At 42.3% G+C, this 27,194-nt stretch overlaps 2 protein-coding genes across 2 annotated transcripts; both read left to right on the top strand.

The window, feature by feature from the left end:
• Positions 1-554: 554 nt before the first annotated feature.
• Positions 555-9,937, top strand: LOC100567433 (zinc finger protein 883). Its single transcript, XM_008125073.3, has 4 exons — positions 555-649; positions 2,595-2,692; positions 4,995-5,121; positions 7,406-9,937. Exons 1-4 carry the CDS (start codon positions 637-639, stop codon positions 9,061-9,063), a joined length of 1,896 nt encoding a protein of 631 aa, XP_008123280.2. The 5' UTR covers positions 555-636; the 3' UTR covers positions 9,064-9,937.
• Positions 9,938-12,427: 2,490 nt separating this feature from the next.
• Positions 12,428-23,582, top strand: LOC103280884 (zinc finger protein 397). Its single transcript, XM_008121172.3, has 6 exons — positions 12,428-12,554; positions 15,095-15,659; positions 16,415-16,526; positions 17,728-17,804; positions 18,923-19,049; positions 21,319-23,582. Exons 2-6 carry the CDS (start codon positions 15,246-15,248, stop codon positions 22,941-22,943), a joined length of 2,355 nt encoding a protein of 784 aa, XP_008119379.2. The 5' UTR covers positions 12,428-12,554; positions 15,095-15,245; the 3' UTR covers positions 22,944-23,582.
• The last annotated feature ends 3,612 nt before the right edge of the window (positions 23,583-27,194 follow it).

The raw sequence follows: 27,194 nt of genomic DNA, 5'->3' as shown, positions 1-27,194 counted from the left end.
TATTATTATTATTTATTGTATGACACAGCAAACAAGATAGACATGCTGGATTTCGTATCACAAAATCACAAGTCGAACACTTCCCAAGTGTCTAGGACTGCGTGATGTATTATTATTATTATTATTATTATTATTATTATTATTATTATTATTATTATTTATTAATAATAATAATTATTATTTGAGCACACGATGAGCTGCTGAATAACGGTCCATTTCCATAGAAAGTGCTGAAACATCTCCTGGCAGGCTTTTAAAGAGTCTGCTCCTCTGGCTTTAATTGCTAACTGGAGCCCCATCTACACTGACAATTTGATACAGCTGGAAAATAGTTTCAAAATGCAACAGCCAAGCAACGAAGCCCCAGAAAATGGTGGGAAAGAAAGCCATTAATGCGCATCAGCACTCCTTGGTTTGTGTCATCTCCAGATAGGCCTCAAGCTGGTTCCAGCATTCCCTTTCCTTCCTCTCCCTTTCCTTGTTATTAAAAAAATGCCATGGCAACAGCCACTTCCTGTCTCTCCCGGAAGTCCCCCTCCTCTTTTGAAAGCAGCAGGGCTCCGGGCAGAGCAGCCAAGCTTGGAACAAACCATTTGGCCAGGAGAGGGGGAAGAGGTGGTTAAAGCTGCTCCCTCCATGAAAACAATAGGTGAGTTTTGAGCTAGGGTGGCAAAAAACACCCCTGTATTTTGAAGTGGTACCTTCCATTTTTCCTTCTGCTGCCTCTTTCTTTACTCTCTGTTGATTTATTGGAATCTCTCTCTGCTTTGTGTGTTTGTATATCCATTTATTATTATTATTTTTGCTTTTCTGATCTGCAAAGGAAAATGGAGAAAGAGTAGTCGCTGGATTTAATGTAGTTTGATTCCATTTTAACTGCCATGAAAGCCTAAGACAACCTCGCCTCCAAATTGCCTTGATCTTTTAAAATATCTTCCATGCTGGTAAAAAAAAAAAACAAGAAATATAAGATGTGGATAGTGTTCTTCTGTCTCAAGGAGAACCAACAGAATCTTTTAGTCTTTTTAATATAGCCTCAGGCTGCAAAATCAGCACTAGGTGTGCTGCTATAACAATAAGTGAACACTAGACGGCAGTGGCGGTCTATGCCAGGGCTTCTTAAAAATTTTTCCATAGGAGACCTCAGCTGCTTTTTATATGATCCCCAAGTATATAAAATAGGTATAAAATCCGATGGGTCACTTGTTAAGAAACTATAATAGAAAAAATGCACAATATCAATGATATAGAAATTATAGAAGCACATACACACACAAATATATATAAACACACACACACATATATATTGAAAAAGAACTACCTAGTTTTAAGTATAAATACATTAAAACTAGGGAGTTTTTTCAAACACCCTGTATATATGTTTATATATTAATTGAGCCCCCTATGGCGCAGCTTGTTAAACCGCTGAGCTGCTGAACTTGCTAAACGAAAGGTCGGCGGTTCAAATCCAGGGAGTGGGGGGAGCTCCCGCTATTAGCCCCAGCTTTTGCCAACCTAGCAGTTCAAAAACATGCAAATGTGAGTAGATCAATAGGTACTGCTCCAGCAGGAAGGTAACGCTGCTCCATGCAGTCATACTGGCCACATGACCTTGGAGGTGTCTATGGACAACGCCAGCTCTTTGGCTTAGAAATGGAGATGAGCACCAACCCCCAAGTCAAACACGACGACTTAATGTCAAGGGAAAACCTTTACCTTTTACATATATGAATGTGTTTATGTATGTATATATAAAGAGAAAAAGATAGAGACAGATTGATATAAAAGAAGGCAAGATGGGCTAGTGGGAACAAAACCTTGAGAAAGAGAAGTTTGAGAGACAAAGACTTAGTTGTAACAATTATAACTTTGTGTAAGAACTTCCCATACCTCAACAATTGTCACCCTCTTTGTTTTCTTCTTGCAATGTATTAGATATTTGTAAAGATGCAATTAACCAATAACTATTATACCCAAATTATTTTTCCTTCCCTTGTCCCCCAACCCCCCACTTTCCTAAGAAAATGTTTAATAAAAATTATTTGGAAAAAATAGGTGTAAAATCATAATTTTTTACTGATAATAAATCAGCATTTGCAAGGCTTGCTAAACAGGCTGATTTTCTTTTTCGTGAAGCATTTTCTGCAGAGTCCACTGTAAACACTGCATGTTGTTGCTAACGGATTTGTGTAAATGGGTGGCATTCAGAAAGCTTTTACTGCTGTCAAATTTTTGTGACCCCCATCATTGAGCTAAAAAAGGCATTCCTTGTGACTGATTGTGACAGAGTTGCTAAGCCCCTCTCAGGCACATGTTATCTCTCAGCTTTGTGTGTTGTTGAAGGCTTCCATGGCTGGATTCGCAGGGTTGTTGTATGGCCATGTTCCAGAAGTATTCTCTCCTGACATTTCGCCCACATCTATGGCAGGCATTCTCAGAGGTTGTGAGGTATATGTGAGGTATATACCGCACAACCTCTGAGGATGCCTTCCATAGATGTGGGCGAAATGTCAGGCAGGAATACTTCTGGAACATGGCCATACAGCCCAGAAAACACACAACAACTCTATCAGCTTCCTTTGTTTCTTCCACAGATGGAGGATTGAGCATCTGGTCTTGTCCAAGGGTTTCTCCTATTGGAAGGGAAATGGATGCAGTCCAGCCAGATCGGGTATTAAAAGAAGAATGGGAGGTGAGTCTCCAGAAAATTGGTAAGGGACGAATGCTGAATGCCAAAGCCTTCTGGATCACATCCCCATTGTATCTAACAATAATAGATGTGCAAGAGACTTCCAGGGGCCATCCTATCGGATCCCATTTGTGTTGCGCAGGAAGACACCATCAAAACATTCTTAACAGATGGCCACCCAACCTCTGTTTAAAAACCTCTAGGGAGGGAGACTCCACCACACTCCCAGGCAGCATTTTCCCTTGTCAAACAGCTCTTAACAGATTGTAATATGAGCCTTCAAGCAAAATATAAGAACAGTGGCATCCTTTTCTCTGTAACATACTAGTACAGTATAGTCTCACTTATCCAACATAAACGGGCCGGCAGAATGTTGGATAAGCGAATATGTTGGATAATAAGGAGGGATTAAGAAAAAGTCTATTAAACATCAAAATAGGTTATGATTTTACAAATTAAGCACCAAAACATCATGTTATACAACAAATTTGACAGAAAAAGTAGTTCAATATGCAGTAATGCTATGTATTTACGAATTTAGCACCAAAATAACATGATGTATTGAAAACATTGACTACAAAAATGCCTTGGATAATCCAGAACGTTGGATAAGTGAGTATTGGATAAGTGAGACTCTACTGTATTCTAATCCAGGAGAGCAAGTATGGTGTCTTCATTTGAGAGCATTGGGCTGCAGCTCCTGAAGACCAGGGTTTGTATTCACACTCAGCCATGGAAACAAAGGGCCCTTCCACACAGCCACATCACCCAGAATATCAAGGCAGAAAACCCCACAATATCTTCTTTGAACTGGGTTATTTGAACTGCCATACAATCCAGTTCAAAGTAGATAATGTGGGGTTTTATACAGTTGTGTAGAAGGGGCCTAAGTGGGTGACTTTTTAATATATATATTTAATTGTTGTTAGTATTTAACATATAAATTTTAGACAACATCAAGCAACAATCAGACTGCTCAAAATCAGTGAGAGTAACAAGTGTAAATGTTTGTACCACTAACAGAAGATGGAAGATTGAAGTAGAATACATTAAAACTAAAGCTACACCTGTCACACTCAATTAAATAAACATGAGTACTTCCAATTAGTATGCTAACTCCGTCTTCTCTTTTTAAAATTAATAATTCTAAATTTGACTTTGAATATGGTATTGTTTTTACATATAATCCTAGCATATTCTGCATATAGGATCACTTTTTAAAACGTATAGTAAAGGTAAAGGCTTTCCCCTGACATTAAGTTTAGTTGTGATCAACTCTGGAGGTTGGTGCTCATCTCCATTTCTAAGCCGAAGAATCCGTAGACGCCTCCAAGATCATGTAGCCAGCATGACTGCATGGATTGCCATTACCTTCCCGCCAGAGCAGTATCTATTGATATACTCACATTTGCATGTTTTCAAACTGCTAGGTTGACAGAAGCTGGGGCTAACAGCTGGAACTCACCCTACTCCCCGAATTAGAACTGCTGACCTTTTGGTTAGCAAGTTTAGCAGTTCAGTGGTTTAATCCACTGCACCACCGGGGGCTCCATACAGTTGCATGTACATTAGGTTATGATTTTACAAATTAAGCACCGAAACATCATGTTTAACAACAAATTTGACAGAAAAAGTAGTTCAATACACAGTACTGCTGTGTAGTAGTTACTGTATTTATGAATTTAACACCAAAATATCACAATGTATTGAAAACATTGACTACAAAAATGCATGGGATAAACCAGAACGTTGGATAAGCAAATGTTGGATAAGTGAGACTCTACTGTATTTAAATGTATACATGCAAATAATTACAGCTTTATGTTACATAAACCCAATGCTACCACATTCAGTACAACAGTTGTAGGATTATTTTCTCCTGATTAGTTTTCCTTAATATTCTTTCAATTATAAAATAAAATGATAAGCTAACACATATATAAGGCTCATCAATTCAATGGGTATATTCCAGTTAGGCTTAGCAGCAGAAGTTTGCCCATGCCCGTCCTAATGCCCTCTACCTTTCCAAGCATTATTGTCATTCATAATGATATGACAAAAAGTCATCTTGGATTCTAGAGAGAGTTCAGCTTTGATTTGCCCCAGGAGCCATGCATTTGTCTTTTTAGTGGTATCTGTAGAACTTTTCTCTAGTATGGCATCTCAAATGAGTTGATATACTGGACGTTTTATTCCCCAATTCCTTTTGTCTTTATATTCACATGGAAGTTGCTTTGACAGCTTTCAGGGATGTTTTGGAATAAAGCAACCACATAACCGAAGCCAATTTCTTCCTTCTTCTCAGGACCTGGTGACCTTTGAGGAAGTGGCTGTGCATTTCACAAAAGAGGAGTGGGCTCTGCTGGATCCGGGCCAAAGAGCACTGTATAAGGAAGTCATGGAAGAAACTTGTAGGATTGTGGCTTCTGTGGGTAAGGATCCCTTTACACCTTAGCTGAGCAATCCTATTATCAGGAGATGCTTATACATTGTAACTCCTGCATCTGTGGGGGATACTTTTCTAGCATTTGTATGGAACCACAGGTAATAGTGAACCCCACTGAAATGAAGGATTTTTTGCCCAAGAATACCATAGAATCATGCTGCAGGACCTTGAAAGACCCCACTTTGTTGGGCATGGTTAAATGAAACCATAGGTTGTACTGTAAGTCAGTCTGCACTAGTGTTTGATTATTCTCTTTTGGGCCTGCCAGATATTCTGGACAGAGGATAGTCCAAAAAAGGAATGTGTTGTCAAAGGCTTTCATGGCCAGAATCATTGAGTTGCTCTGAGGTTTTCAGGCTATATGGCCATGTTTCAGCAGTATTTTCTCCTGACGTTTCACCTGCATCTGTGGCTGGCATCTTCAGAGGACTGTTGGAAGTGATGTTAGTGGAGTGTCTATATATATGTAGAATAATGTCCATGGTGAGAGAAAGAACTCATGTCTGTTTGAAGCAAGTATGAATGTTGCAATTAGCAAGCCTGAATAGCATTGAGTAGCCATGAAGCTGCAAAGTCAATCTGTATGGGTATCTGCATAGAGGTATCTGAAGGCATCCTCTGTTTGGAAGGTGTTAACTCGCACTTGATTGTTTACTATCTGGAGTTCTCCTGTTTCAGAGTGGTGTTCCTCATTTACTGTCTTGATTCTGGTGTTTTTTAATACTGGTAGCCAGATTTTGTTTATTTTCATGGTTTCCTTCTTTCTGTTGAAATTGTCCACATGTCTGTGGATTTCAATGGCTTCTCTGTGTAGTCGGATATAATAGCTGTCAGAGTGGTCCAGAATTTCTGTGTTCTCAAATAATATTCTGTATCCAAGTGCTCTGCTCTAGCTGACTTCTCTGGTTGAATTAGCCTGCAGTGCCTTTCATGTTCCTTGATTCGTGTCTGGGCAATGCTGCTGCATTTAGTGGTCCCTATGTAGACTTGTCCACAGCTGCATGGCATACGGTAGACTCCTGCAGAGGTGAAAGGATCCCTCTTTTCCTTAGATGAAAATTTTCTTAGTGCGTCTGTAGATTGTAGGTTACGTGTCTTCATCGGCTTCCCTATGTGGTCAGTGGTTCCCTTGATGTATGGTAAGAACACTTTTCCTCTAGGTCGATGGTTCCCAGCCTTTTTTTGACCAGGGACCACTTGACCAGGGACTGCTTTGACCAGGGACCACTCTCCAACTTTAGTACCAAAAGGGTTACAAATCAGTTTTTGGTCAGCTTTAGATTTGGTTTGGTTATTTGAGTTGCTGATTCCGAAAACTGCAATAGATATATCACATCAGCTGTAGTTTCTGATACAGAAAATATGCCACCCAATAGTCACCATCCGCTTGCCCATAGAAAACCATATTTAACAATCCAGAGCTGATATGGTCTATCTAATGCAATTTTCTGAATCAGCACTTCAAATAACCCCAGAAACAGGTCTAAAAACAAAAACCCCAAGGCGCCCCCGCTTCCAGGCACCACATGGAATGGCTTCGCTCAGGGAGAGGAAGGAGGAGAAGCAGCAGTCAGGAGGCTTGTTTTTGCGCCTTTCGTGGGTAGTCATCCTCTCCCCTCCCAACATACCCATTGCCTCAGCACTATAAGAGCGTTTTGTGAGACTGGTCACCCTCTTTGCAACAATGAGGCCACGGACCATATTTTAGTTCTTGGGGAACACTGGTGGTTCGCGGACCATAGGATGGGAACCACTGCTCTAGGTGGATCTTTGTCTTTACTCTCGAGTCTTGCAATGCTTCTGATGTCTGTTGTAGGAAATAAGGAACACCACTCAGAAACAGGGGAACTGCAGGCAGCAAACAATCATGTTCCAGTTAACCCCTCCCAAACAGAGGATGCCTTCAGGCAACAGTGGCCAGGCTACCTCTATGCAGATACTCCCATTGATTGATTTTTCAGCTTCATGGCTACTCAATGGTATTCAAGCTTGCTAACTGCAATATTCACACTTGCTTCAAACAGACAAGGGTTCTGTCTCCCAACCTGAACATTATTCCATAGATATATATAAACCTCACTTGCCTCATTTCCAACAAACCTCTGAAGATGCCAGCCAGAGAGGCAGGCGAAACACCAGGAGAGACTGCTACTGGAACATGGCCATACAACCAAAAAAATTCACAGCCACCTCAAAAAGATATTTGCATGCTCTGGAAATACAGAGTAATTATTATGTATATTTGAAATATTCTGCTTTTCATCCTGCAGCTTCTGTGAAAAAGAGTGAAGCAAAGGATAAACAGCAGAGAAGAGAAACTGAAGCAAAAGAAAAGTGGAGGAAGACATTATATTTTTCTCAAGACTCCCATAAACCTGCACTGCTTGAAGAGAGTTTCACAGGAGAAGAAAATAATATATTCTTTTCCCAGGCAAAAACTCTAACTAGAATATCAAGTGCTGATGAGCCAACAGGACTGTGTGGGATCAAGGAATCATTTAAGCACCCAGAGGGCGGAAAGCAATTCAAGTGGAAAGTTAATACTATTGCACCTCAAATTACCCACATTGGAGAGAAATGTATTGGACATTCAGTGTGCGAAAAGAACTTGAGTGAGTGCAAAAGTCAGACTAAAAATCAAACGATTCGAGCTGCAAACAAAGTTTACAAATGCTCGGATTGTGGGGAAAGCTTCAAGTGGAGCTTCAACCTTCTTGTACACAAAAGGCTCCACAGAAAAGAGAAACCATACAGATGCTTGGAGTGTGGAAAGCACTTCAGACACAGCAGTTCCCTCCTTGAACACGAAAGGACGCACACAGGAGAGAGGCCATACAAATGCTCAGAGTGTGGAAACAGCTACAAATACGCAAATGGCCTTGCCAAACATCAAAGAATCCACACGGGAGAGAAGCCATTCATATGCCCGGAGTGTGGGAAAGGTTTCACCGAGAAAAGTAGCCTTATCGACCATCAAAGAATCCACACAGGCGAGCGACCTTATAAATGCTCAGTGTGTGGAAAGAGCTTTGGGCACAGCAACGTCCTTGTTAACCACCAGAGAATCCATACAGGAGAGAAACCATATCGATGTTCACAGTGTGGGAAGAGCTTTCGACAGAGAGGCGTCCTTGCTAAACACGAACGAACCCACACGGGAGAAAAGCCGTACTCATGCTCGGAGTGTGGGAAGAGCTTTGGTGACAGCGGCATTCTCGCAAAACATCAGAGGATCCACACAGGAGAAAAACCCTACGGGTGTTCAGAGTGTGGGAAGAATTTCAGGCAGAAATCAAGCCTGTTGTATCATCAAAACAACCACGCAGGAAGGAGGCCGTACAAATGTTCAGAGTGCGGAAGGAGTTTCAGAGAGAGCCGCGCACTTACTAGGCATCGGAGTATCCACACGGGAGAGAAACCATACAAATGCTCAGAATGCGGCAAAAGCTTCACGGAAAAAGCCGGCCTTGTGTATCATCAAAACACTCATACAGGAGAGAGGCCGTATAAGTGCTCGGAGTGCGGAAAGAGCTTCAGGCGCAACAGTAATCTTTTCGAGCATAAGAAGACCCACTCGGGAGAACGGCCGTACAAATGTTCGGCTTGTGGAAAGAGCCTGAGAAGTTGGAGCGGCCTCACAAAACACCAAAGGACCCACACGGGAGAGAAGCCATATCAGTGTTCGGATTGTGGAAAAAGCTTCACCCAGAAAGGTGGACTCACTAGCCACCAAAGAACCCACACGGGAGAGAGGCCGTATCGATGCGAGTGCGGAAAGAGTTTCATGTATAGCAATGTCCTGGCGAGCCATCAACGAAGCCACACGGGAGAGAGGCCCTTCAAATGCGCAGGGTGTGGAAAGACGTTTACGGAAAGGAGCGGCCTTCATAAACACCAAAAAAATCCATGCAGGAGAAAAACAGAGTGAGTGCCCAGAGTAGAGAATAGGCTTGGGCCACTACACTTGAGCCCTCTGTTTCTGAATGGGTAGAATGGAAATAGACCCAAAATGAGGCCTAAATGTTTTGTTAATTTTCTTCACCCAGGGCTGTGGTGCAGGCTGGTGAGCTGCCAGCTGGAACAAATCACTCTGACCAAGAGGTCATGAGTTCGAGGCCAGCTCCGTGCCTGCGTTTGTCTTTGTCTCTGTTCTATGTTAGGCATTGAATGTTTGCCTTATATGTGTGCAATGTGATCCGCCCTGAGTCCCCTTCGGGGTGAGAAGGGCGGAATATAAATACTGTAAATAAATAAACTTGGGCCCTCCAGGTGTTTTGGACTTCAACTCCCACCATTCCTAACAGCCTCAGGCCCTTTCCTTTTCCTACTCAGCCGCTTAAGCTTAGGTCCAAATTGCAGGAAAACCCCACAAAACCAAAAATACTAACCATGCATGCGCAGAGCCCCCCCCCCCCCCCCGGAAACTTGGTGACATTAGCCAGGTGGGCGGGTCTTCAACAGCCACTGCGTGCTGATGGCAAGGCATAGATTGGGTTCCTGGGAACCATCAAAATGAACTTCCTAACTGTGAGGGCTGTTCGACAGTGGAACTCTCTGCCTCAGAGTGTGGTGGAGGCTCCTTCTTTGGAGGCTTTTAAGCAGAGGCTGGATGGCCATCTGTCGGGGGTGCTTTGAATGCGATTTCCTGCTTCTTGGCAGGGGGTTGGACTGGATGGCCCATGAGGTCTCTTCCAACTCTACGATTCTATGATTCATCTTGTTCATAACTTGGAGACTGCCTGTATCTAACTAAGAACTGTCCTTGTTTATTTCTATCATGCATTAAAGATATAAATGAAAAAGTCCTGCTTTCTGATTTGTTCTTCCGCTTTCCCCTTAAAATAGTTTCCCACCAACAGAAGCCCCTTTTACACTGCCATCTAATACAGTTGAACTGCATTATACGATCAGTGTAAATTTATAGGATGCAGTTCAATTCAGTTAAACTGCTGGACACGTTCCAGCTTAGAATCAAGGGCAAACTTCAGCCCTCCAGGTGTTTTGGACTTCAACTCCCACAATTCCTAACAGCCTATCGGCTGTTAGGAATTGTGGGAATTGAAGTCCAAAGCACCTGGAGGGCCAAAGTTGGCCCATGCCTGCATCACATGGACTGTTTCCAACTCAGGTCTCACTCATCTTATATCTGCATTTCATTTTTATTGCTAACTAGCTTGGGTACCTGGTGTTGCCCGGGTTGTTTGGAAAAAGTCAGTGTTTTAATTATACAAAATGCATAAGCTTGTGGGTGAACTGCAACACATCATACCAGGTGAAGCCCGAGAAACTCTGTCAGTACTTAAAGTTTGTTATGTTGGGCAGGTTTAGATGCATCATTGGTGGGATTCAGTGTGCTCCATGGTTGTAAGGTAAACTACAACTCCCACTATGGTGAGTCAGCCCCCTCAAACCCCTCCAGTAGGTTGAGTTAGCCATGTAGGTTCGGTGTGCCAAGTTTGGTCCAGGTCCATCATCGGTGGAGGTTACAGTTTCCCTGGTTGTGGGTGAACTACAAGTCCCAGAAAGGAAGGCCAGTTCCCCCCAAACTCCTCCAGTAATCAAATTTCGGTATATCAGGTATGTGTGCCAAGTTTGGCCCAGATCTTTCAGTGTTTGGGTTCACAGTGCTCTCTGGATGTAGGTGAACTACAACTCCCCCAAATCAAGGTCAATTTTCCCCTAAGGCCTTCAGTATTTTTTGCTGGTCATGGGGGCTCTGTGTGCCAAGTTTGGTCCAATTCCATCTTTGGTGAAGTTCAGAGTGCTCATTGATTGCAGGTGAACTATACATCCCAGTACCTACAACTCCTATAAAACATGGTGCATTCTCCCCAGACCTTTCCAGTATGTTCAGTTGTTGGTCAATCCCTCTGTTTTCTGTGTGCCATAGAAAAGAATAGGAAAGGGTTAAGGGAGCGGCAGTGGGCAGAGTCATGCAAATTCCACACCAATAGAGAGTCAGAAACACTGGGATGTCTGTGGTGGAGGAAAACCAGAAAATTTAGGATGAAATCGTCCCCAAATGGAAGCCTTCAGTTGGGTGGTGGGCAGTATTGTGTTTATGAAGTACATTGGCAGGGCTCTTGGACATGTTAACACACTCTCTATAACCTGTAATGTCATTGGAGGGAGGGTCATTGGTGTCTCCTGAGTAGTGGGAGCTATAGCTGTTTGTGGAAGTGGGAGCTTGACTGTGTAAGTGGACACCCCAGCAACACACATAAATATTTTTAGTTTTATTATGTCTATAGAAGTGAGGTACCATATTTTTCTCCCTGGTGATCAAAGCTGGGTTCAACTTTCAAGAAAGGCAGAAGGATGTTGGGCACCAGCTTCACGGCGTCTTCTGCCGCATAGGGAAACCTTGCAGGGGTTTCCACATCATCCCATTGTGGAGACAGGAGACACTGTTTGGAGATGGGTATGGTTAGTAAAGGTAGAGGTTTTCCCTGACATTAAGTCTAGTCGTGTCCGACTCTGGGGGTTGGTGCTCATATCCATTTCTAAGCCAAAGAGCCGGCTTGTCCATAGACACCTCCAAGGTCATGTGGCTGGCATGACTGCACGGAGCGCCGTTACCTTCACGTTTGGTCTTGATCAGTCATTGGTGGGGGTCGCAGTGGTCTTTGGAAGTGAGTGAAGGTATTGCAATTCACATCATCCATGGGCCATCGTCCTCCAAGCCGCACCAGGGTATAGATGGAAGCTGGATGGCCATCTGTCAGGAGTGCTTTGATTGTATCTCCCTGCATGGCAGAAAGGGGTTGGATTGGATGGCCTTTGAGGGTCTCTATGTTTCTGCACTGACCATTGGATGCAGTTTGAAACTACAGTAGAGTCTCACTTATCCAACGTTCTGGATTATCCAACGCGTTTTTGTAGTCAATGTTTTCAATATATCATGATATTTTGGTACTAAATTCATAAATACAGTAATTACTACATAGCATTACTGCGTATTGAACTACTTTTCCTGCCAAATTTGTTGTATAACATGATGTTTTGGTGCTTAATTTGTAAAATCATAACCTAATTTGGTGTTTAATAGGCTTTTCCTTAATCTCTCCTTATTATCCAACATATTCGCTTATCCAACGTTCTGCCGGCCCGTTTATGTTGGATAAGTGAGACTCTACTGTATTTTCAAACTGAACATACATTGTAATGCATACTATGCAGCTTTGAGTGTAAACCATTGAATGCAGTTTGAAGCTAGTAGCTTTAGGATGCAGATACTGTACTTTGGGAGGGAGAAGAGCGGCCACTTCAGGGTTAAAACCAGAAAGTCTCACTTCCTAGAAAGATAGAAAGGCTGCATGGCAAAACCCACTTCCGGTTTGCTTCCTTTTTCCCGCCCCGGAAGTCCTCCCACCCAAGGTGTTTGTAGTGCCCATGGAGCTGATTCATCTGCAGAATAAGGTAGCAAGGAATGGGTTAAGCTGGCGCTTAAGTTGGTGGTGCTTTGGGCCAGGTGGTTTGTTGAATGAGATACTATAGTAGAAGTGAGTGCACTTTGACAGCACTTTTAACAGCCTTGGCTCAATGTTATGGGGCACTGGGAGTTGTAGTTTGGCAGAGAAGGCTGAGGGCCTTGTAAAACTATAACTCCCAGGACTGAAAAGCACTGAGCCAGGGCAGAGTCATTTCAACAGGCTCAAATCCCTAGCCTTGACTCTATGTTATGGGGCACTGGGAGTTGTAGTTTGGCAGAGAAGGCTGAGGGCCTTGTAAAACAACAACTGCCAGGACTGAAAAGCACTGAGCCAAGACAGAGTCAGTTCAACAGGCTCAAATCCCCAGCCTTGGCTCAATGTTATGGGGCCCTGGGAGTTGTAGTTTGGCAGAAAAAGCTGAGTGCCTTGTAAAATTGCAACTCCTAGAATTGAAAGCACTGAGCCAGAGTAAAGTAAGTTCAACAGGCTCAAATCCCCACTCAGCCCTGGAAACCCACTGGGTCACACACTCTCAGTCTCAGAGGGACTTTGTGGCTGGATCTACACTGCCATATAATCCAGTTCAAAGTGGATAATTTGGGATCAGATACTGCATTACATGGCTGTATAGAAGGGCAATTCAGTCCAACCCTATTCTGCCAGATAAGAAATGCAGTCCATATTCTTGTCTCTGAGGCTGCGTGATGTGGTCAGTGTTGTGCAGGAATTCGAACCCAGGGTACATACATTTAATGGAGAGTTGAAGTCCAAAACATCTGGAGAGAGGGCTAAAGTTTGCCCGTGCCTGGTATGGACTGGTTTGGATTGAGGGCCCTTCCACACTGTTCCTATATCCCAGTTTATTTGAAAGATAATCAAAAGTGTTTCAGAGTTTTTTGTTCAGTAACATCTGTGGATCCAAAGTGGGTAAAAACTAAAGAGCACCAACCACAATGTGTGTGTATGAATGGATATGTATCTAAGAGAGCAGGATGTGGTGTGACAATAAGAGATAAAGTCAGCAACAAAGAGCTGCATCAAAGAACTGGGGCACGTGATGTGGTCAATGAAGTCTATGAGGCAAAAAGAAGATGGGCAGGGCATGGAGCATGAAAACAAGATAGTTGATGGACATGTAGGCTTACAAGCTAGATACCAAGAGATTACACGCAGCCCTTGGGCAAATCTTGCACTTGATGGGACAAACCAATGGTTAAGCTATTCAGCCAGAAATGGAAAATAAAAGCACGGGATCGTATATTTTGGCAAATGGTAGATTTGCATGAAGCCCAAAAGAATGGATCGACAACAAATAGGATAGGATAAGATAGGATAGGATAGAATATATATATGTGTGTGTATGTATGTGTGTGTGTGTGTATGTGTATGTATCTATATATGTATGTGTGTGTGTGTATAGAGAGAGAGTTGTTTGGCCCTCCATATCCATGGATTCAACGGCCCATTGAAGGCAACCATCAGACTGATGTGACCCTCCATGAAAATTGTTTAGTTATTTGGGGAGGTTTTTTGTAGCTTTGAGGCTGAAAGAGTGTGACTCACTCAAGGCCACCCAAAATTTTCAGTCTGTCACCAAACTGCAAATCCCAGGACTACATAAATGGAGCTATGGTTGGTTTGGGTGTCTGCTAAGGACTCTGGACTATCAGGACCCAAGAACTGGTTTGTTGTTAAATTTGTCAGTAAGTCTAAATGTGTTTTTCCTGTAACATTACATGTCTCAGTTCCTCAAAAAAAACCTCAATTTTACAAAGTCTTCTTAGACCAAACCAGACCCAAGCTCTTTGTCATTTGTTTAGCTGAAAGTTTGGGAGAGAGTTTGAATCCCCACTCAGCTATGTAAACCTACTGGGTGACCATGGGCAAGTCACATTCTCTCAGCCTCTGTTTCCAATGTCTTTTATTGTCAAGAAAACAGAAAGACAGAGTTTTCTTTGAGTTGGTGGAACTGTTAGTGGAGATGTTTTCTAGAACACTGCAAATGGGGTCCCCTTAGCTCAGTGTTGGGGTCATGAAAAAATTAGCAACAGTAAAAGGTTTCTGAATGCCATCTATTTATGCAAATCTGTTAGTAACAAAGTGCAGTGTTTACACTGGACTCTATGGAGCATGCTTCAGCTATACTCCACAAAAAAAGGAAAATCAGTCCATTTAGCAAGCCTTGGGAATGATGGTTTATGATCAGTAAATGTTTGGTTTATATACCTCTTTTATATACCTCTATACCTGGGGTCACATAAAAATATCTTTGTTGGAAAGGGAATCACGAGTGAGAAAAGTCAATGTGTCCATCTCAGGTATTCACAGACCCTGCTTGTATTGGGATAACTGGTGCCTTCCATCTCTGATCATACACAGTTCTTCCAGCCGTTATCATATATTGTAGCATTCCCCTAAGTTTTCATCATTTTTGGACCTTTCTGCAAGGCCACCATAGATCACGAAATGTCCCAATACTGTGAGTTCTACTGTTGTTTTTAACCTTGTCATCGGTTTCTCTTCCAGGAAGAAGCTGATTTTTTTAAAGTTGACTCTGTTCAGAGAGTAAATTAGTTGGAGACTGAAGTGCTGTCAATCGCTACAATATGTATTTCTGAAGCAACATCCCCCCTTTCCAACTAAATCCCCGAAAGGAATTTGGCAGCCCTGTAAGGAGATGAACGAACCAGATCTAGCTGAGCCTGAAACAGAAAGAGGATATTCTGATGTCTCTTGGGCAGAGAGACCTGGATCCTTCTGGAAGAGAAGAGCGTGGGAAAACCTGGCGGAAGAGGACACCGGTAGCTCCAAAGCCCAGCTTCGGTGCTTTAGAGGATTCTCCTACCAGGATGCCAAAGGACCCCGAGAAGTGTGCAGCCGGCTTCATGCTCTTTGTCGGCAATGGCTGAAGCCAGAAAGACACACCAAAGCTGAGATATTGGACCTGGTGGTGCTGGAGCAGTTCCTGGCCATCCTTCCTGTGGAGATGGAGCGCTGGGTGTGGGAGTGCGGGGCAGAGAGCAGCTCCCAGGCCGTGGCCCTGGCAGAAGGATTCCTCCTCAGCCACACAGAGGAGCAGAAGCACAGAGAGGTGAGAGCATCTCAGTGCAATCATTCCAAGGGGCAGAAAACAGGGAGGGATGCCCTAAGCCAGGCATGGCAAACTTCGGTCCTCCAGATGTTTTGGCCTTCAGCTCACACAATTCCTAACAGCCCCTTCCCCTTTCCTGACTTTGCTTTTCCCCATCGGAGAGCCTTGCACTTCTCCCACTCTTGGTGCTCAATGAAGTGCTTTATCTTCATCCTAATGCAAGGACTGGATATTTGGGGAAAAGTGGATCCTGTTCAGTGAGACCATGAAAGGCAAACAGTACATTGAGTTGGGCCCAGCACAAGTACATAACCAATACAGTGTTCTCTCACTTATCGCGGGGGTTACGTTCCAGGACCACCCGCAATAAGTGAAAATCTGTGAAGTAGGGACACTATATTTATTTTAATATTTATATATTATTTTAGTAGTTATACACTATTTTAAGTCTTTATCAACCAATTGTGTGTTGATAAATCGCCGCCTCCTCCCGTTGTCACTTGGGCTCCTTTTCTCTCCCTTTGGCTTTTCCTTCCTCCCTTACGTAGGCTGTAAATTGTAAATTTTTATGATTTATAATAGTCTTTTAGAGTTTATTGAAAAACCGCGAAACAGGAAATCCGTGAAAAGTGAACCGCCAAGTAGTGAGGGAACACTGTATAGTCCTTTCAGCGTGTTCATGCCCTTGGCCTGTACAGTGTGTTTCCTTTTTTCATTGCCCTTATCCTTGCTCTTCTTCTTCACTCTTCTTTTAGGTTGAGATGGAATTAGACAAAAGAACTACTGCATATGCTGAACCAGAAGAGTCTCCACTTGACATCCAGCAGAGCACAGAGATGCAGTGGATCATGCAGGAGAGTGACAAAGGTCCAGTGTCTCAGTATGGAGTTGTGTGTCCCCCATGTAGTCTGGACTTCCTTTTTGTGGAGTACTGCTTGAATTCCTGTGCTATCTTTATATTTCTCTTGAATGTGGAAAAGAGCCAGCACTCTTTTGTGGTTTAATACTCAGTATTAAAACAAGGGTTTGAATCTTTTACTCGGGCCAGAACATGGCCTGAAATGCTTGTATGATGTGATGGCCATGACTGGTTGCACTTAAGAATATGGGTGGAGGAGCATCATCTGTGAAAAGATATACTAGCACATCCAGAGACAAGGACCTGCAAGGGTCAAGATGTTGGATGCCTCTTTGTACAAGATTTCAGAAGCTACAAATGAAATATCAGCCTGACTAGGTGGGGCACAAAGCTGGGATGAGCCCTGAAACTGAGCAGGAAGACAGACAACAAACCATAACTTTGTCCAAGGAATGTACCAAGACTACTTACAGTACTGGTCAAGATAGAGTATATTTCAGGCATCAGTATTTTATAGAACATCGTACTTATGCAGACAACCACAAATTGTGCGTAAGCAGTAGTAAATACATACAATTGGCCCTCCACATTTGCAGCTTTGATTGTTACCAGATTTTATTAGGTCTTGAGAAATCTCTCAGCCCTCCTCTGTGGCCAATTCTTCCATAGTTGTGCTGAAAGACCTAGAGATTCCTAAAGAAAATGCTTCTCTAGACATCTGTAGGTCTTTCAGCATCATCCTGTGGTCAAGGTGTTCTCTCGGATGAAAAAAAGCCTTTTTTTATTGACAGTTTTCCCACTTTTACAGGGGTTCTGTGACCCTAACCCCAACAAATATGGAAAGATGACTCTACATGGCAATCTTTACCTGAGGTCTAGATGACCAGAATAGCATGTATCAAGAATTCATTTTTAATGAGGATATTTCCAAGGTTTGGCACTGTATGCCTTAAATTCTGTTTGTTGGCCCTGAGTGCATATTATTGCGATGACTGCATTTCTAGCATAACACAAATAACACTAAATACAGGTCAAGACTCACTGAAACAGGTCAGCATGTAATTGAATCTTAAATTCTTATTTTTCACCAAAACAGCCTCTTAGAGAATGCATGTATCACTCCAATAGGATTCAGTGTTTATTAATTTTTGTTTGTATAATCTCCCCCCAATTAAGAGCTATGTGCACCTATCTCCCTCTCCTACACAGGTGATGAAATGAACCTCTGGCCTTGTTCAAGGGCTTCTCCTGACGCAATAGAGAGGATTGTAATCCAGCCAGATCAGGTAAGAAAAACTCAATGGGAGGGGAGCTCTGTTACATGTGGCTGGAGGAGAGGTTTCTCTGGATGTCCTTTTTCTAAAGAGAGGTGATATTCCTTTTTTTCATATATTTTTCTCTTTGTATATGGTTATCCACAGCAGTCTAGGATGCTGTACTGTGATTAATCAAATTAGATAGGCTGAATAGAGGCTATGATGTTTACATTTTTCTAATAATAATAACAACAACAACAACTTTATTTTTATACCCTGCCTCCATCTCCCCGAAGGGACTTGGGGCAGTTTACATGGGGCCAAGCCCAGGTGATTATAATCAAATTAAAAAATAAAATACATCAAAATACAATACAGTTCTACATGTTAAACATAGTAAAATAACAATCATGTCAAGGTTAATACAAATAGTTAAAAAACCTGAGCAAGCTCATAAAACGAACTAGGCCAAAAGTGCATGGAGTGACTATTGTAAACTAGAGAATGAAGTAGGTGACCAAGGCATGGGCAACCTTTGGTCCTCCAGGTGTTTTGAACTTCAACTCCCATAATTCCTAACAGCCAGTAGGCTGTTAGGAATTGTGGGAGTTGAAGTCCAAAACCCCTGGAGGGCCGAGGGTTGCCCATGGCTGCTCTACAGGGTTTCAATTGTTCTTGAATTGGACTGGCCAGGAATATATCCCCAGGGTTATGGGGCTCTTACTGTATCTGCTGCTTTTTTTTTTGCTTGTTTATTTATAAGCTGTAAAACTAATTCTTCAACTGAAAGGCTACATTCTCTGGCCTCAGGTTTACAGTTCCTAAAATACTTTAAAATGGAATTAGAAAGTGTTCAAAATAAGAGGGGAGAGCAAGAAGGAGTTTATCTGTCAGTCATGTTGAGTAGGGAGGCCTGCTTCCCTGTTCTTGTGGATAGGGGGGTAATACCATGAATTTGTTAAAATACTGGAAGTTTTATCAACAACTCCTTTTTGTCATGATCCTAGTGAGCTTCACTGAATGTTGTTTAAGATAGGAAAGTGGGGTATAAATAGCGATAATCATCATTATCGCTCTTCACGTGGGTTTTGCTTTGATTCTGGAAGAGAACTTGCAAAGTGCTCAACAGCATTATGTCCTTGTTTCAGGGCCTGGTGTCCTTTGAAGAGGTGGCTGTGCGTTTCTCAGAAGAGGAGTGGGCTCTGCTGGATGCTGACCAGAGAGCTCTTCACAGGGACGTCATTGAGGAGACTAGAGGGATCGTGGCCTCTCTGGGTAAGAACCCTTCTGTGCTTTGGCTGATTCTAGAGTTAGGAAATGCTCATATTGTTGCTTTGTATCAATGTTTGAGAGTTTCCCATGCTGAGCATACCAGATATTTTGGATGGGGCATTATAAGGGTTGTAGTCCCCATAAAAAAGGACTTTACTGATGTCTGGTAATAAAGAATAAAGTTCTGGATTATTTCTGTTCAAATTGTGGGGGAAAGGCCCATGGATGAACCTGTCTTATTAAACACATAAACACACAACTGCCATTTTACATATATCTTGCCTGCATTGCCTATATCCAATATTCCACATTTGTTGAGGTTAGGTGTAGATGACCTTCACAGAAGTGAAAAACCACATATTTGTAAAATGTTATTTTTTTCCCTCTTTAGAAATCTCCAGGGCAGTGGTTCTCAACCTGTGGATTCCCCTGGTGTTTTGGCCAACAACTCCCAGTTTACCAGCTGTTAGGATTTCAGGAAGTTGAAGGCCAAAAAATCTGGGGAACCACAAATTGAGAATCACTGCTTTAATACCAAATAAAGAAGAGTTTCATACTATAGGTATTACCACATTCCCAGCATTTAAATGCTTTCCCCACCTCTATATTTTTCTCGTAGCTAGTGTATTGTAGTATTTTGAGTTGAACTACAACAGAGGATTTGAAACTCCCATTTGGCCACAGCAAGCCATTGAGTGATCTTGGACCCTGTCACACACTCTCTAGGACATCCAGCATGATTCTAAGGCCAACTTTCACCAGATGTTGATTATAGAATTACACTGGAGGTCCTAAAGGTTGTCACTGTAGAAGCTAGAGATTCCTGGAGAGAACATTTCAATCAAATCCGTAAATAATCATATCTGCAGAAGTCAAATCCATAGATGTGTAGGGCAGACCATACTATACTTGACCAGAGTTTTGGTGGTCTTCTGATCTCTGTTTGGGTTCCTTTCTGCAGAAATGCTGAGGATAAACTCTCCCTTTGATGCAAGCAAAGCATCAGAAATACTGTTATAATACTATACCGGCTGCCAATTACAGCTATTGATTAATATGCAACAGTGTCTTATTTATTATGCAATGGGATGATCCACCACATTGTCTTTTCAGTCCTCTTAAATTTCAGATTTCTTAAATATAGTAATCTCTCCTTGTTTCTAGAAGTTAGGTGCCTAGGTCCCCAGGAAAATGAAAATAGTGAATCTAAATAACAGTTTGCAATTTCTTTCTTTAGCCCAAGATAATATGTCTCTGGGCAAGTTTAAGTCCCCTAGATTTTGCCAGATTGGCAAACTGGACTGTTACAAGAGAAGAGACAATCGTAGAAAGTCAAGAAGCTTAATGTGTTGTCGAAGGCTTTCATGGCCGGGATCACAGGGTTGTTGTGTGTTTTCCGGGCTGTATGGCCATGTTCCAGAAATATTCTCTCCTGACGTTTCGCCCACATCTATGACAGGCATCCTCAGAGGTTGCCTGCCATAGATGTGGGCAAAATGTCAGAAGAGAATACTTCTGGAACATGGCCATACAGCCCGGAAAACATACAACAATCAGGAAGCTCAGCCCTTTGGAAGATTATCTTAGGCTACTGGGCATGTTTAGCTTGGAGAAGTGAAGGCTGAGGAGGGACATGATAACCATGTTTAAATATCTGAATGAATGTCCCATGCAAGAGGGAGTAGACTTGATTTCTTCTGCCCTGGAGACAGTAATGGAAACAAACTATAGGTAAAGTTATTCCATCTAAACATTAAAAAAACTTCTGTTCACAAGTGGAATACATTGCTGCCTGGGAGAGTTTTGGAGCCTCCTTCTCTGGAGGTTTTTAAACTGGCTGAATGGCCTCCCGCTTGTGCAGAAGGGAGTTGGATCGTGTTGTCGAAGGCTTTCATGGCCGAAATCACAGGGTTGTTGTGTGTTTTTCGGGCTGTATGGCCATGTTCCAAAGTATTCTCTCCTGACATTTCACCCACATCTATGGCAGGCATCCTCAGACTTTGTGAGTTGAATTAGATAGCTCCTTGTGGGGAGGGTCTCCTACATCACTCTGATTGTATTATCTCCTCTTCTGTTGATGGATAGTTGGCCATGATGACCTGTGAGGACAAGAGCATCCCATCCTGCTTTGGAGGACGGCATCTCGGTGGCAAAGCTGACAGTGACCATTCCTATGTGGTCTCCTTCATCCTCACTGTATTTGGGATTGTTCTCTGACTTTGAGACTTCTTTCATTCTGGATCACATAACATTAACTTTTCCTTTTTTTCAGGTGCTATGAGAAAGAACAAATCAAAGGATGAACAGGAGAGACCGCAAAGTACATCAGAACAAACAGGGATGCAGAAATGCGGTTTTCCTGAAAGTGTTGGCTCCCACAAAATATCTCTGCTGGAAGAATGTTGCACAGGAAGGGAAAACAATATATTCCTTTGCTGGGCAGAAAACCTAACTGGGATATCGAGTGCTGGCGTACCTACAGGAGAGCACGAAACGAAGGAACTATTTCAAGACTCAGAATGTGGAGAGACCTTCAAATGGAGGGTAGATGCTGTCGTCCATCAAAGAGCTGATACGGAAGGCAAGTATTTCCCGTGCCCTGGGTGTGGAAGGAGCTTCTGTCAATGCCAAAGCCTTACTGAACACCAAATAAACCATGAAGGAGACAAACCATATGAATGTTCGGACTGTGGAAAGAGCTTCATACCAGACAATAGATTGACTACCTGTAAAACACCCAACATGGGGGAGAATTTGTATAAATGCTTAGAATGTGAGAGAAGCTCCAGAGAGTGCAATATGCTTATTGAACAGGAGCGAACGCATGTCAGAGAGGAACCATACCAATATAATGAGTGTGAAAAAAGCTTCAGAGAGAGCGATATGCTTATTGAACGGGAGCGAACGCATGTCAGAGAGGAACCATACCAATATAATGAGTGTGAAAAAAGCTTCAGAGAGAGCGATATGCTTATTGAACGGGAGCAAACACATGTCAGAGAGGAACCATACCAATATAATGAGTGTGAAAAAAGCTTCAGAGAGAGCGATATGCTTATTGAACGAGAGCGAATGCATATCAGAGAGGAACCTTACCAATATAATGAGTGTGAAAAAAGCTTCAGAGAGAGTTGTAAACTTGCTGTTGATACAAGAACTCAGTCAGGAGAAGCACCATATAAATTCATGGGGAAAAGCTTCATACAGGCAGATGGCCTCGCTGTCCATCCAAGAATCAATTCGGGAGAAAACCTGTACAAATGCTTTGAGTGCGGAAGCGGGAACATCCTTCCAAACCACCAAAGGACCCACACGGGAGAGAAACTGTACAAGTGTTTGCAGTGTGGGAATATCTTGACCGAAGCTGGAATGGCTGGTAATATCCCCTCATTGGCTACTCCTGGCATGTCGAAAAAGCGCAGATCGATAAGTTTAGCCACCAAAATGGAAATCATACAAAGAGTGGAGGCCGGTGAGAGGAAAAGCCGGGTGGCCCAGTCTCTGGGGCTGGCTCAGTCCACTCTGAAGACTATCTTAAACCAGTCGGACAAGATCAAGTCCTCAGTACAAAACTGCAGCGCCGTGACGGTGGGCATCTTGACGCGCACCCGGCACAGTGTCATCGAGAAGATGGAGAGGCTGCTGAGCATTTGGGTGGAGGAAATGAGGCAGCACCGGGTGCCGGTCAGCCAGCTGGCCATACAGCACAAAGCCTTAAGCCTCTTTCACCAGTTAAAGGCCCAAGGACATGGAGGCGCAACAGAGACATTTGTGGCTTCCCGCGGATGGTTCCACAAGTTCAAGAAACGGGCCAGAATTCACAGTGTTCGCTTCATCAGTGAAGGTCCAAGTACCGACGTCCAGACAGCTAACTCATCACCGGACTCAAACGTATAACGGAGTGATGGTGATGCCTGCTGAATTGGATGCTCAGTGCTGATGAAAATGGCTGTTTCGGGAGCCATTAAATAACATTTATGGATGTTATTAAAATGTTATCGCTCTAGAGCAGGTATGGGCAAACTTTGACCCTCCAGGTGTTTTGGACTCCAACTCCCACAATTCCTAACAGCCGGTAGGCTGTTAGGAATTGTGGGAGTTGGAGTCCAAAACACCTGGAGGGTCCAAGTTTGCTCATGCCTGCTCTAGCACAATAACATTTTAATAACATTCATAAGTGTGAAGGGGTGGCTATTATGAAAGAGGCCAGAATGTGCTTGATTAGTTTTACTTTCCTGATGTGTGTGGTTTCAATTCCCACTTGCATACTGTTTGAATAAAAGTTTGTTGAAGTGTGTGAAGATGCTCTCCTTTTTATTCTAGTTTAGGAACTCTTTTTAAAGAGGTGCTATATTGTTTTAACTTTTTTTACAATTGCATTTTAGCCTTTTATTCAGATTTTACACTGAATAGTTTAATACTATTGTAGTGTTTCTTTTTGTATGTTTTAAATTGTGTCCTTTTTAAGTTGTGAGGTGCTTTGGGGTCCCCATCTTGGGAAGAAGTGAGATATAAATAAATAGAATAATAACCCTGTTTGTTCCATGTAATTTCTGCCTCTAGCTCTCGTTTTTTTAAATTATTATTAAATTAAAGAAGTACTGCCTAGGGGAGACACATCCACAGTAGAGTCTCACTTATCCAAGCTTCACTTATCCAATGTTCTGTATTATCCAACGCAGTCTGCCTTTTAGTACTCAATGTTTTTGTAGTCAATGTTTTCAATACATCGTGATATTATGGTGCTAAATCTGTAAATACAGTAATTACTACATAGCATTTCTGCATATTGAACTACATTTTCTGTCAAATTTGTTGTGAAATATGATGTTTTGGTGCTTAATTTGTAAAATCATAATGTAATATGTTTAATAGGCTTTTCCTTAATCCCTCCTTATTATCCAACATTTTTGCTTATCCAATGTTCTGCTGGCCTGTTTATGTTGGATAAGTGAGACTGTACTGTACTTCATTAATTGTGGTATACATAACCATTCTTTATCTGCCAAGGCTACTTTGAAACCATGAATGATAGAGAACCAAATATTTTGATGAAGCATGCCATAGAATAGCATTGGAGAGAATAGTTTTAGAGTGTGGATAAGCAAAAAGGTGGATAAAGGGATCTTCATGTACTTGTAAACATAAGTGAATACAAATTGAGTAACTAGCTATTTCTGTATTTGGACGTTATTGTGCATTAGGACATATACATTTGTATTTCTGTATTCCCATGGATGAATCCTGGGAGTCTTAGTTTGGTAAGACACCAGCACTCTTATGCCAAACTGTATTCATTTTACAGTGTAGGTTAGGCATGGGCAAACTTCAGCCCTCCAGGTGTTTTGGACGTCAACCTACCGGCTGTTAGGTATTGTGGGAGTTGAAGTCCAAAACACCTGGAGGACTGAAGTTTGCCCAAGCCTGGTATAGAGGGAAATAATCAACCAAGGAAGTCACAGTCTATAAAACCTGAGCTGCTGAGTCTGCAAGACTGGTTGAGAATAGGGTGAACATCTTGAGCATGTCTCATTCATAGGGGCACCATAAATTGACTTATTTTTTGTTTACATAACACTGAAAAAAAAAGAATGCATATCATATACCACTGAGCTAAGCTACAACTACAGGTGGCCATCCACATTTGCTAGGGTTAGATCCAGCCTTTTTGCTCATCAAAGAACCCACACAGGAGAGGATCCTATGGTCAACATCAGCCAGAGAACACATAAATGCTCAGGGTGTGGAAAGAGCTTCACCCAGGGGATTCATCTTGCTCACCACCAAAGATTTGACATGGTGAGAACCTTGTAAATATGACCTTTAGACAGATGGGTGCTCTCTAGAACCACAGAAGAACCCATACAGGAGAGAAGCCATATAAATCAGTCATGGGCAAATTTCAGCCCTCCGGGTGTTTGCCCATGACTGATATAAAGACTTGGTCATAGAGCCAACCTTTTTGCTCATCAAAGGACTCACACAGGAGAGAAACCTTATAAATGCTCAGTGTGTGGAATAAGCTTCAGATGTAACAGAGAAACCCTATCAATGTTCAGAGTGAAGAAAGAGTTTCAATCAGACGGGTTTGTTGGCTTTTCTTCAGAAAATCCACACAGCAGAGAAACAAAAATTTGCATAAATGTCTTATATGTGCATTAGGACATTTTGGACCCAACTGTAAAAAAAAAACCCAAAACAAAACAAATCCTAACTATATGGTTTTTTTTACAGAGTGGCCGGTGTTCTTACCCAGTTTGGATCCCCAGATGCTGTTGAATGAGAAACACATCCTGGGATAATGTTTTTTTAACTCAATGTGTGTTTATGTGTATACTGTAGAGTCTCGCTTATCCAACCTTTGCTTACCCAACATTCTGTATTATCCAACGCAGTCTGCCTTTTAGTAGTCAATGTTTTTGTAGTCAATGTTTTCAATACATTGCAATATTTTGGTGCTAAATTCATAAATACTGTAATTATTACCTAATGTTACTGTGTATTGAACTTCTTTTTCTGTCAATTTGTTGTAAAACATGATGTTTTGGTGCTTAATTCGTAAAATCATAACATTGATGTTTAATAGGCTTTACCTTAATCCCTCCTTATTATCCAACATTTTCGCTTATCCAACGTTTTGCTGGCCCGTTTATGTTGGATAAGCGAGACTCTACTGTATTATTATTATTAATGGTCATGTTCTAGCAGCATTTTCTCCTGATGTTTTGCCTGCATCTGTGGCTGGATCCTGTGACGATGCTTGTTGACATATGGTGATGCTGTGCATTTCATAAGTAAGGAATGCTGGTTTTACCAGGTCCTTCCTCCAACCTACAACCTACGTATTTTTGATCGCCTCCCACTCAAGTTCTAACCAGGGCTAACCTTGCGTAGCTTCCAAGATCAGACATAATTTTGTACCCCAATTTCCATGGTGGCATAATGTATAGATGTATCAACATGCGAAGATATCTAGTGAGGTAGGCTAATGTGTTTTCCCCCCTTTTCTTCTGCACTCCTCACATGTGCTCAATACAGGCAGTCACCAAGTTACAAATATCTGACTTACAAACTACTCATAATTAAGAATGGGGGTGAGACAACAGAAAGTGAGAGAAATTTACTTTGTTCCCACCAAATGTCCTGGTGAAGTTGTTTGGACTAAGAGAACCAACTCTTGCCTAACTTTTAAGAGTTTGGTTGAGGCTTTATAGGTCATAATCACCTGCCTTGATCCAGAACTGGCTGTTCTTCCAAGCTTCTGCAAAACGTCTTCTAGCGCCAAACAATAGCACATGTTGCTGCTATAGCATAGCTTTTGTTGATACGAGGGTTGAATGAAAAGTAATGCTGTCACCTTCGTTACTTGGGTTTGGATGGGAATATTTTAATAAATCAAACACAGAAAAAAAATCCTTAGAATGTGCTTTTTAACTACCTCTATTCACTTTTCCACATAATCACCAGACAATTGGACACATTTCTGCCAACAATAAACAAGTTTTCTGAAGCCGTCACAGAAGAAGTCGGCACTCTGTTTCCGCAGCCAGCATCTCACAGGATCCATCGTGAACAGATCTTCCGATAGCCAAGCAAAGCAAGAATGTGACCCGCATGTTCTTGTGAAATGCCAATTATGCTTGACATTTCTCTCTGAGTGATACGATGATCGTCCTGAATCAATCTGTCAACCTTTTGCTTTTGAAACTCGGTAGTTGCTGTCACAGGACGTCCAACTCTTTGTTTGTCACGCAAGTCAGATGTTCCCACCTCAACATCTTTAAACTTACTCACCCAATAACGCACAGTATTCACATCAACACAATCACCACAAACAGCTTGCATTCTCTGATGAATCTCCTTTGGAGTGACACCTTCTTCTGTCAATAATTCAACGACTGAACGTTGCTTAAGTCGCATTGACTGACTGTCTGCGCAGGGTTCCATACTTCGCACTTTAACAACACAACCGTTCAATGCTAAGGCTTCCTGCCAAATGGAATTGTGGAGGAGAGTCTACTGAACAAGCCAGTACCTGCCACAGACCAGGACTGCCATCTTTTGAGGAGTTACGAAGGTGGAGGCATTATTTTTCATTCAACCCTCGTAGTAAATGATACAGGAAATGGTGCACAAAAGAGAAGTATC

This window comes from Anolis carolinensis, chromosome 2, assembly GCF_035594765.1.
Source record: "Anolis carolinensis isolate JA03-04 chromosome 2, rAnoCar3.1.pri, whole genome shotgun sequence".
Classification (NCBI taxonomy): Eukaryota; Metazoa; Chordata; class Lepidosauria; order Squamata; family Dactyloidae; genus Anolis; species Anolis carolinensis.
Note: the sequence above shows the minus strand (reverse complement) of the source record. Positions and strands in the feature narration are given on the sequence as shown.

Excerpts from the sequence above, each read along its gene's own strand:
- LOC103280884 (XM_008121172.3), top strand. The coding sequence starts at position 15,246 with ATGAACGAACCAGATCTAGCTGAGCCTGAAACAGAAAGAGGATATTCT. Across the intron at positions 17,805-18,922 it reads TTGTAATCCAGCCAGATCAG|GGCCTGGTGTCCTTTGAAGA; the intron begins GTAAGAAAAACT and ends TCCTTGTTTCAG. Across the intron at positions 19,050-21,318 it reads AGGGATCGTGGCCTCTCTGG|GTGCTATGAGAAAGAACAAA; the intron begins GTAAGAACCCTT and ends CCTTTTTTTCAG.
- LOC100567433 (XM_008125073.3), top strand. Across the intron at positions 2,693-4,994 it reads TATTAAAAGAAGAATGGGAG|GACCTGGTGACCTTTGAGGA; the intron begins GTGAGTCTCCAG and ends CCTTCTTCTCAG. Across the intron at positions 5,122-7,405 it reads TAGGATTGTGGCTTCTGTGG|CTTCTGTGAAAAAGAGTGAA; the intron begins GTAAGGATCCCT and ends TTCATCCTGCAG.